The sequence below is a fragment of the Enoplosus armatus genome, chromosome 2 (assembly GCF_043641665.1).
Source record: "Enoplosus armatus isolate fEnoArm2 chromosome 2, fEnoArm2.hap1, whole genome shotgun sequence".
NCBI lineage: Eukaryota > Metazoa > Chordata > Actinopteri > Centrarchiformes > Enoplosidae > Enoplosus > Enoplosus armatus.
In genome coordinates, this window is record NC_092181.1 from 24876873 (window position 1) to 24888002 (window position 11130).

General features: G+C 41.3%; 1 protein-coding gene across 2 annotated transcripts; it reads left to right on the forward strand.

The window, feature by feature from the left end:
- The first annotated feature begins 295 nt into the window (after window positions 1-295).
- On the forward strand, window positions 296-7987 carry ift27 (intraflagellar transport 27 homolog (Chlamydomonas)). 2 transcript variants are annotated; one of them, XM_070923913.1, is made up of 7 exons: window positions 296-432; window positions 1014-1093; window positions 6392-6451; window positions 6778-6837; window positions 7075-7192; window positions 7384-7493; window positions 7634-7987. In XM_070923913.1, the coding sequence occupies exons 1-7, from the start codon at window positions 399-401 to the stop codon at window positions 7736-7738; spliced, it is 567 nt and encodes a 188-aa protein (XP_070780014.1). In that variant the 5' UTR covers window positions 296-398; the 3' UTR covers window positions 7739-7987. The 2 variants fall into 2 exon arrangements, with proteins under 2 accessions (XP_070780014.1, XP_070780022.1); XM_070923921.1 differs by having other exon boundaries at window positions 399-432; window positions 1017-1093.
- The last annotated feature ends 3143 nt before the right edge of the window (window positions 7988-11130 follow it).

An 11130-nucleotide genomic window follows, 5' to 3' on the forward strand; every position in this document is an offset into this window, starting at 1 on the left:
TGCCGTACTACCTTGACCGACCAACAAGCTTTCACTAATCCGGGACTATGGTTGGAGTTTCGATACGCCAATTTTACCATAACTGGCGGTAATTGTACATAATTTGAGGAGGCTTGCCTGACAGACAAATTCAGGGGCAAAAACCTCCCAAAGCCTCGCTTGTTACGTCCTCACAACTAGCCAATAACAGCACAGCCACTCGCTGTACGTGCTCGCTGGCTGGACCAATAAAACACATCTGTGGCTGGTTGCTAAGAGACGCGTTGTGTCCATGTTGCCGAGAAACTAGGAAGAAGATATTTAGATGCATAAACAGCTAAAAACAGATTTAGCAGATATTTAGCATCATTCATGAAACACGAGAATTAACGTACAGTGTCTGGAAGTTATCCACTGTAATGGTGAAGTTGAGGGCGAGATGTCTGCTTATCGGTAAGGTTTTGTAAGTTTAGTCCATCCTTCTGCTACTTAAGCTAAACGGTACCGCTACAAGGGCTAATGCTAACCGATCTGCTACTAAACCCGCCGTATTCAGTTAAACTTAAAGCGTTAAAACACTAACATCAGAGATAAATGAATGGTTTTCTGTCTAATACTTTCGTAAACGTACAAAAACTGTGTATCGTGCGGGTTTATCAGATTCAGTGTGCAAAGCACAGCGATTTGCTAGTTGTCTTTTCTTTAGTGACTTACCACTTATAATACCTCAAATGCTGTCACACTCATTTTCATCACAAACAAATCAGTAGTAGATATTTGACACCAGACAAATGCTGGTAAGTCTGGCTGTGTTTGTATACTCCTTTGGTTAATTTGGCAATACCAAAGACTCAAAGACAAATAAACGAAGGTTAATGGTGAATGTAATTGACAAAGCACTCAGTAAACACACATTTAACACTCACCCATACACTCAGAAAAGCTGAGAAATTATGAACCAAAATACACAGATTATTAGATTCTGCCCCAGTCTATCTTCATCTGTGTGTGTGTGTGTGTGTGTGTGTGTGTAGGAGATGCTGCAGTGGGGAAAAGTGCCCTTTCCCATATGTTCCACAGTGATGGTACTCTCTTCCAGAAGAACTACAGCATGGTGAGAGAACACATAGGAAATAAAAGGATCCCCGGTGTAATACTGTCACATGTCCCACAGCAGGGGCATGCAATTCCAAATGTACTGCTGTGTATTTGGAGCAACCCGCGTACCACTGTAACACTCCTTTTAATAATAAGGATAGACTGTATTATATTCACATCACACAATCATAACAGAGGAATCTGTTCGTAAAACAACTGGTTGAGGGATTTAGGGATTGAGCTGTGCTCTGAGTCAGGGACTAGCCACAGGCTTATATTTTTACATTCAGGTAGGGTAACTGAGGTTTTGAATTGGGTTTGAAGGAGCAACTCATGAGATTTAATTCTGGCTCATTGCCAGCCCAGAATAGACAGCCGTATTTTCTGAATGCCCTGATCCATGTGCTATGAAGTGCTGCAATATTTATTCAGTTGTTCAGTCCTGCAGTCCTACAGCAGCTAATCAGTGAGATAATCAGCAAAACCTAGTCTTTCTTCAGAGTAACTTTACAGGAGACCCGCAGAGTACTCATACCTGTAGAGATCTTAGCAGGCTCCATTAAATGTATAGACAGTGTAGTTGAGCATTAATATGATTATATATATTATATATATTATATTAATATTTTCAAATATACTGGCAGTTATTGAAATATCGAATTTAATATTAGTTCATGTACCTGAGGTCATAGCATTTACTTTACCCAAGATGTAATTATATATCAGTTGCAAATCATCAGACTAATCATTATCACTGATTATCATGATCATATTACATATGTAGTTTATTTAGTGAAACTCCTTGCAAGCTTTTCAAGGACCTGCAGAGGTCTCTTAAATCTACTACAGGAATCACTGAAGTGCAGAACAGCATAATGTACCAATTAATGCTGATGCAGAGAAGGCTAATCTGCATTATTCATGCTAATCTGCACGAGGGAGGGAACTGTGTCATTAACCTGACTCTGTGATATATGGGGTCATGGCTGCTCACTGATTCCCTCAGTCAATGTTTCAAGGGCTCCTTACTGAATGCATGCACTACACATGCGTGAACATGAATATATGCACAACCGCAGCTTGCACACATTCATTTGGGAGTTTACTATTAAGCCTTGTAGCTGGTTAGGGTACAGAACAGGTTGGTGGGTAAAATACTGGACAAGTTCCAAGTGTGTGTGTGTGTGTGTGTGTGTGTGTTTGTTCAGCTCTTGCTGTGTCAGCAGTATTGGGGTTTCTGAGGTGACAGGAACGTCGATAATTAATACAGCAGGATTCTGGAAAGCCACCAGAACAGGTACTTAACAAGTGCAAACACACACACACACACACACACACACACACACACACACACTGTACAACAACAGTGTTGAGCTTCTCCGTACTGCATAGGCCTATACCCACTTGTTTGTGATGCTGTGCGTGTCTGTTCATGTTGGACTAGTAGAGTATTAACAAAGTAGAATGGCGCTCCAATAGTGCTGCATTTTTGATTTGCACTGGCTGAGTATATGTGCTTGCTGAACTCCAGGCACGCCTTAACACTATAACATCAGTACTATTGCTTAATATGAAAATATATTTAAAAAAAATGAAATGCATACAGAAAATACAGATGAGATTGTGTGGAAACAATGTAAAAATCCATGCAATAAAACAAATAGGAAAATGAAAAGGGATGTCACGTTGAAAATAAGAGGAGAAACATGCAGGTTAGTGTGTGTACCCGTAGATCAAGGCCCTGTGTCCACCAGACACCACTTTATTAGCTGGATGCACTGAAACAAATGCTCATGGGAAAGTGCTGGTCACGGTCTCTGCTGTTGCTATGCAACTGTTAAAACACCTATTTGAAGCCAGCCGCTTGCTTGGTATTAGTTGAAATATTTTTAACTTCTTGCTCACTTGGTGGGAAGTGCTTCATGTAAGACAAAGTCCGCCTTACAAAACTCTGAAGCTGGAGTCAGGGGTTACTATATATTTGAAGTATTGTATTTGGATCAGTTTCCATAATGGTAATGATAGTAGCAATAGAGTGAGTGTCCTCTAAATTTCAGTTATTTCTAAATTGCAACCTGAGAAGGTTTTAGGAAGCTTTAGAAATATCTCAACAACTACTGGTCAGATTCACAATGACATTTTGATATGGATCATAGTCCTAAAAGATGAATTTCTAATTCCTTTTTGTCTTTCTTTTGACCCTTTTGTCTGGCACCACTGCCAGGGTGAAACATCCCCCTGCCCTACACTTTTGTTATTGGTGTTTTCTATAAAGTTTTAAAAAGTGGATTTGATGATGGTTCCCAGAGGATGAATCTTGTTTATACTTTTCATGACCTCCGACCTTCCTTCATGTACCACAACCTGCCCACAGTTTCCACAGATGCACAAAAAATATCAAAATCTAATTGGACATATTAAGATGAAATTTACTGAACACTTTAATGCTCCCTAGTAGATAAACCCTTTAATTCAGACTCTATTGCCTTTACTCTACTGTTACCCTGAGGGCAAGTTGTTTATACCATTTTGTGCATACTTACACCACTATAAACACATCACTTAACACTCATGACTTAGAGGTAATGCACCTACAAGTCAATAGAAGTTTTAAGCAGTGTTAAATTTATCAGGTTGGATTTTCTCTTTAAGATTTCACTGCAGATGGAACAGGGAACAGTGTGTCCTTTCCATTGTGACTAATGTGAAAAAGAAAGCAGCACTGTGAAGAGTTATTCCTTGTGCAGACACCTAAGTTATCCCTCATGTTCTTCAACTTTTGATTTTGAAGGGTAGCAGAGGCTGTCAGCCATTCTGCTCACGTCCTCCTTTGAAAATGTCAGACGGCCCGTTAGCAATATTCCAAGCTTATTTATTACTAATAGGCCCTCATTGACATTCCAGCAAGAGGCTTCCTATGCATCACACCAGCTCATTAGACCGCTCCGAAGTGGGACCACCGCATCATCTGTGTGTGTGTGTGTGTGTACCATTGGATCCTTGTTATGAACTGTTTCTGTGTATGAATCAGGTAAATGTTGGTCTGAGGAGTGTGTGTGTGTGTGTGTGTGTGTGTGTGTGTGTGTGTGTGTGTGTGTGTGTGTGTGTGTGTGTGTGTGTGTGTTTGTGTACCAGAGAGGCAGTGAGCGTGAAAAGTGTGTGTGTGTGTGTGTTTTCTGAGTTTTGGTCTCTAGCATTTGACACGCTCAGTTAAGTGTGAGCTCAGGAGATCAGATCAATTTAGAGTTTGGTGCTGATGGGAAGAAACCTCGACTTGTTTCTTCAAGGTCACCACTGATCTCATACCAGCGGATACATAGTGGCGAAAGGCAGCCGGCAACCATCCAGTCCACTTAGGACTTCATTAGATCTCGAAGCTTGTGAACAACGTGCATCTGTGATAAGAGCATATTTATCATATCCTCCTTACCCTCTACTGCCTGCAGTCCATCTCCTCTATTTGCCCTGTATTCATAAAAAAAAACAAAAAACTCAACTACTCCAAAACTCTGCACCAAAGCTCAAACAACTACTCTTTCTTGAAACGGCCATTGGGTGGACTCCAAAACACATCTGCCACCTCCACCATACACAAAAACAGAGGGAAAACAGCATCTCTGGTCAGTTTAGTCTACTAAAAGAGACTTACCAGCTTACAAATTTACTACAAAATCTAATCCAAATTTTGCTAATTTTATTTTTATTTTTATTTAGGTAAAACTGCTGTTGTAGGGCTATAATCAACATTTTTATATAAACAGTGGATCATATGACTACTTGTATGTGAAAGGGGTCCCTCATAGTGCCAAAGCCACAGAGAGTTATCACCAAACTCTGCAGTTCCCCTCAGCTCTACTGACATATAATGGCTCTGTTTTGGTTTATTCTCACCACTCTCACGAGTGTTGTTTTCTGCCATAGCAAGCAGCTGTTTTTCATTGAAAAAGCTGTAAAAACTTGCTGTACGCTACCTGTCCAGCAGCAGACAGACAAGCTTACCGACTAGCTGGCGAACAAACTGGAGCATTTAGTGACTACAGAGCCAGATATTTTCCCTCAGGAGTTGGCGAAGAGCTAAAATAGCTAAAAGGAGAGTGAATATTGATACATGCATCAGAAGGACACAAACAGGACTCCAAATGAATGTTAATGTTGCTCCGTGTCTGCTGGATGTGTAAATAGCCAGCTGTTTGCTAATAAGTTTGCTATATGAACGTAAAAGGTGATGATATGTTAATGTTGTATTTACAGCTTGTTTCTGCCCTACGTGCAATAGAGCAGCTTTGCAGGAAGTGGAGATGATGCAGGACTAGAGCTGCATCATTGCCACCCTCTACTACCTGCTTTCTATCTCTTTCTACGTCACCCTCTTCCAAATGCTCTGCGCTCATTTCTAAAAACTGTCAACCACTGCTGTGTCCAACTTATGCATTTTTTTCCCCATCAGACATTTTGACCAAAGTAAAAACCTTTACTCTTTCTCAGCTGGCCTGCACTGTTTTACCAGTCAAAATTATAGAAGGAAAAACAACTGCTAGACAATGCCAGTGATCTGCCAAAATGACTGGAGACTTACAAACCACAGCCAAACTACCGGCTTGAGGTAACTGTCAACCCAGTATAAATGTAAACCTCCGCTCTAGATTTTCAGTAACCACTAAGACTCTCTCTATGTCTTAATTGTTTCCACTGCTGGGTCCAAAGAAGGCTTCTATCATTCTTATCATTCTTAGACTTAAACAGAGCTGGTAGTCCTCTCCCCGAAGGCCCTTTTCTTTATTGAGACATTAAGAATAATAACATTCAGAGTAATGGAGACACAGAGTCTCCTCTGGTTTGGTCAGGATTTGAATATCAGGATGGTGAAGCTGCTTTCAAGCCAAGCCAAGCTGCTAATTAGTGATACTTAGGTTTAGACATTAACAATAAATCAAACAAGACAGTTTGTTGTGTTGTTAGTGTGTATAGTGTAAACTCTGAGACAGCTAAATATCTCTTCTGTTGAATGTTGGAGCTATAAAATGTATGTTGACAGGGACAGCTACAATCTGAATGAACTAACTGCAGCTTTTGACAAAAACTGGAAATTTACACATTTACACACAAGAAAATGCAGCCGAAAATACACTCCACCCTACAGTGAGGTGCTTCGTATATAAAATACCAAATGGCAGATGTTGTTTTACAATCACATTGACAGAGTTGTTGTTCATAACAAAGAGGAAACATGAGCTGCAGGCTTCATGAAGGTCTATTAGCTTTACATTATATCAACAGCATTATAATTAACATCTTGGTTGTGTTTGTTTGGCAGACAGCCGGAGTGGAGCTGCTAATGAAATGTGTGAACATCCCAGAGACCAATGACAGTGTGGTGAGTCCAGACATTGTCTCTTCTTCATCCTGTTTCCACCACTCTGCTTATACCTTTTTTGGGATTTTTTTTTCTTATTAAAGTCGCTAAATCACAGAAGGTGGTTGGTGAGAATTGAAATCCAACACTCAGTGTGGAAGAAGTTTTCCCAGACATTTGATATTGTTAGTTTCTCATCTGTATTCAATAAGCCATAGGGCAGCATTGTAGGAAGAACATTAATGCACTTGCCAAAGAAAATAGGAAGTTTAAAACCATGTAATTTGACTAAATCTCCATGTATAACACCCCCTCCTTTCCCCGCACTTCTCGCCTTTCCCCTCCAGGAGCTCTACATCATAGACTCTGCAGGGAAGCAGACATTAGTGGAAGCCTGCGAGAAAATGGTGAGACTGCTTCTCTAGAGTTCTTCCATTTGCATCAATCTAGTGAAATTCACCATCCAGGGCTCCACATCCTCACATAGAGTACAAACACAGGGGAGCTACTGAAATATTATTTATTTTGTCACAGAAGTAGAAAGAATGAAGCTGACTCTGTCTGTCTCATTGTCTATCCCCCTCTCCTCATTCCCTACACAACCCACCCCACCTCCTCACCACCCATCACCTTCCCTTCCACAGTGGGGTGAGCTGTCGTTGCTGTGCCTGGTTTTTGACCTGACCAGTGAGCAGTCTTTTGCCAACTGCAGCCACTGGATGGAGAGAGCTCGTGCTCACTGCCAGGGTCTCCACATTCCAGGTCACAACCTCCTAAAAGTCAAAGAATTTGTAACACTGGCAGACTGTCAGACATAGTTCAGTTGTGAACTTTTGAAATTAGTGCAATAGCAATGTTTAAAAGTTTGGCCCTATACTTTGTATAGACAATCATAAAACATTTCAGGTATTGTCATATTTCTTTTTGTATTTGTGTTTGTGTGTGTGTCTCAGGTGTCATGGTGGGCAACAAGTCAGACCTGTCTGCTCGGAGGGAGGTCCAGGCATCTGTGGCCCAAGAATGGGCCCAAAGCCAGGGGTTGGAGTACCACGAGACGTCAGCTGTAAGCCTACTTTAATATGGACGTTACATTGTGTTCTTGTTTGGCTTTGTGGGTAGTGTGCACCACATGTGTTGAACAGTATTTATGTGAGTAGAGAACAACATCACCCATCACTGTATGTTCATGTTTGTCTCTCGCAGAAGGAGATGGAGAACTGCGATGCGCCGCTCCTCAGCTTAGCCCGGGCCTTCCACTCTCTCTACCAAGATCGTCGCGAGACCATGCAGAACCTGAGTCCAGGCTAGACCCCCTCCCCAGTCACACACACACACACACACACACACACACACACACACACACCTTGACTTTTCACTCATAGGATAATAGACACAGGATTTCCATTCACAGACTTTAATAAGCTTTATGGATAATACATGTGAGGATTTGAAAGCCTGTGTTCTCCTGTAGCACCGGCGCTGCAGGCCCGGCAGAGGACAGCTCGTTCAGACTGATATTTTGATGTGACCATGAATAAAGTTGTTTTTCTATGATAATCAGCGGTTAGCTGTGTTGTCTCTTATCTGCTTGTTCCCTCCCTACGCACAGATAGTGGGGTTTACTTTCACAGTGATGGTCGGGTCATTACCAAAACCACAATAAGACTCCAGCTCATTGTGGAGGGAAGAGCAGAGTCTGTACCTCCTCTCCTCTCCTCTGCATAGATGTCTGTTCCTGATTTTAGGCAAGACAAAAGGTTGAAGCTCGTCCTTATTTATTACTCCCCCTTTTTATGTTGTCCTGTATCGCTGTCTCACTTTCTCTGCACCTTTTATCAGTTGTTGTTTTGTTGTGTCCTTCCTGCTTGCTGTCTCTTCTCTTTCCAGGTCTATCTCTTCGTGTCATTCTCTCTCTCTGTCCAGCTTGTGAAAGGACATTGACAGCAACGAAAGACCAGAGTCAAATTCGTTGTATGTGTACACATACTTGGCCAATAAAGCTGATTCTGATTCTCTCTCTCTCTTGTTGTGTTAACTCCCCAGCTGCAGCCCTCTCACATCATTTCAGGCATGTCCCCGGTGCAGCTCTAACAACCAGTAATCACCGTTCTAATTAGCGGTCTCCCATTCAAACCAGGTCAAAGCTGTGTCCTTGTTCTCTCCCTGCCTCTCAGACCAGCTGCCACCATTCAAATGAGGGCGCGCTGGTTCAAGCCAGACACAATGGTTTTTATCTCGTTATGCGCTGCATTGAAAGTGACTGCAGCGTGAAATAATCATGAGACGTCTCTGTCCTCTTTAGGAAATGCAGTCACTGAATTATATTTTTGATTCGTTTTTCTTTCAGTTCTCTGTACCAGCCGTCTGTGGACACTTGTGAGAAGTGTAGGACAGTTTTAAAACCACAACAGTCTTTATCACAAACATATAGGGTTACTAGATGAATAAAAGGAAGTAAAGTAACATATTGGCCAGCGTTTTTCCTGTAAAGTGAAAACTGATTCTTCACAGAACATGTATTTAACAGCTTTTAGTTGTTATTGCAGCACAATGTTTTCGTACTCCTTGAGTGGGTGATCATAATTATAGCAATTAGGATCTTTCTCCTTTTCTGTCCTCATCATTTTTGTGTCTGTAATGTGTGTGTGTGTGTGTGTGTGTGTGTGTGTGTGTGTGTGTGTGTGTGTGTGTGTGTGTGTGTGTGTGTGTGTGTGTGTGTGAGGGTGTCTGCATGTGCTTTCTGGTGTGTCTGGCTGTTTTGTTTCTTTTTGCCCAGGCATATTGGTACGAAAACTAAATACAGTAAGAGCAATACTGTCTGTGCGTATCAGCATGTAGATTATACATCTGTTCCCTTTATTTGTTCCCACCAATGTGCATATTGGTACTATACTATATATATATACTGCAGTAGTTTCCTGGAGCTCTGACTTAGAGGAGATCCATTATTGTGCACACACACGCATACACACATATATAAAGGTGTAACATAAGCTCTTGACCATCTTGGAAAATCACTCTAAGCACTTCAACAGTATCCTAAAGTATCTGTCTTCTATTCATTTTAAATGGAGCATCATGTCTTGGGAATCTAATTTAATAACATCTCAGGATCGAGTGTGGGCTGTTGCTTATTGCTTTGGGAGAGACTTCTTCATTTCCACAGATATTGGAACGGCCGGTCAGCAATCACAAATGTTGAGACAAGCCTGTTTTGGTGGATTTATACACGTCGAGTGTGCTCAGTCATCTGTCCCGACTAAACGGAGTCATTCACTCTCAATAATTAGTATTCAAAACAGGTTTGCTCCCTTGGCGCAGACCTATAGCCCAGCAGGAACAACTGCTGTTCACCTTTTAGCCACAAGAGAGGGCAAAAGTGGTCACCGCCACTCCCATTCAAGGTCTGCAGTTGGTGATAGAGGTCAACTTTGTGATGTTTCTGACAGTGAGATGGTTTGGAACTGGATTCTGTTCCTGTCAGGGTCACCGATGCAGGCCACAACCACTTTTTGGTTAAATTCATATTGGAGATAGATGTGTGTTACCTCTGATTATAACCACGTAGAACTAAAATGATCTTATGATGTGCAGTAATTAATGCAGGGTCTTTTGCATTACTCAGCAGAATTAATATTTTAAAACTGCTCATGCCTTACATATTAATGCTTACATGTGCCATTAGGTGGGTGCTTTTATTTAAAGCATACCATAAGTGCTTGCATTTTATCATGCATGGCCCCAGTGGGCACAGAACTATATTGCTGCCATGCTCTATCAAGTGACATTAATAGGGAATGGCAAAAAGACATATTCACTTTAAAAGTTCACTGGCATGGTTTTTATATCTGAAAACCTGACAAAAAAATGGATTTAACCAACAATGGCAACAACAATTGATTAGCCACAAATCATGACTTTACAACTGGACTTTGACTGTTTCAGCTGTGTATAAAAAGTGCATGCAAAGTTTCAATTGCTTGATGTTGTGTCCCCATTAGTGCAATACATTTTGGGAGTGATGCACCCAAGCATCTGCGAGCTAGGCCAACATCCATAGACACGTAGTGCAGGGCATTAAAACATGAATGATCTTTTATGTCGTATTGACAGGTCAATTCTCATGAGTGTTGAAATTCACATTAAATAAAAACAACCTGAGCTGCTGCATTGAAATCTTCTTGTGTTCTACAAATGGCAAAAGTTGAGTAAACACCTTACGCATGAATTACTATGTTGGGATAAAACCTAATTTATTTACACTTGGATTACCTAGAAATGTCATGCAGCCATATGTTCAGATTTTACAAATGATGGTTGCTTTGCTCTTTTATATCATATTAAAGTACACGTAGAATGTTTGGTGATCAGCCAACATCGACAACTGCTATTGACCCCGGCGTGCCTGTCTGTGCATCTCCACACATCATATCTGTGCAGGGTCTGAGTCTGCTTTGGGACATCAGGGTTTTATTTCAGCTATATTTCACTGCAGTGCTCCTCACCCAAACAAACACAGAGCTTTGTATTCATGACACAACCTGAGCACAGGGCAAAGACTTCCAGCTCATATCTTACACCTACACACGCTCTTTTTCTGTTTCTCACACACTTTTCCTGCAGATTGGCTCTTTGTCTGTCTGCTGACTTTCTCTCTTATTTTGTCTGTTTCCGATCCTTAACACTTAAGTTACACTCGT

Coding starts and splice junctions, on each gene's coding strand:
- ift27 (XM_070923913.1), top strand. CDS start 399: ATGGTGAAGTTGAGGGCGAGATGTCTGCTTATCG. Junction 1,094..6,391: donor TCCAGAAGAACTACAGCATG/GTGAGAGAACAC, acceptor TTTGTTTGGCAG/ACAGCCGGAGTGGAGCTGCT. Junction 6,838..7,074: donor TGGAAGCCTGCGAGAAAATG/GTGAGACTGCTT, acceptor TCCCTTCCACAG/TGGGGTGAGCTGTCGTTGCT.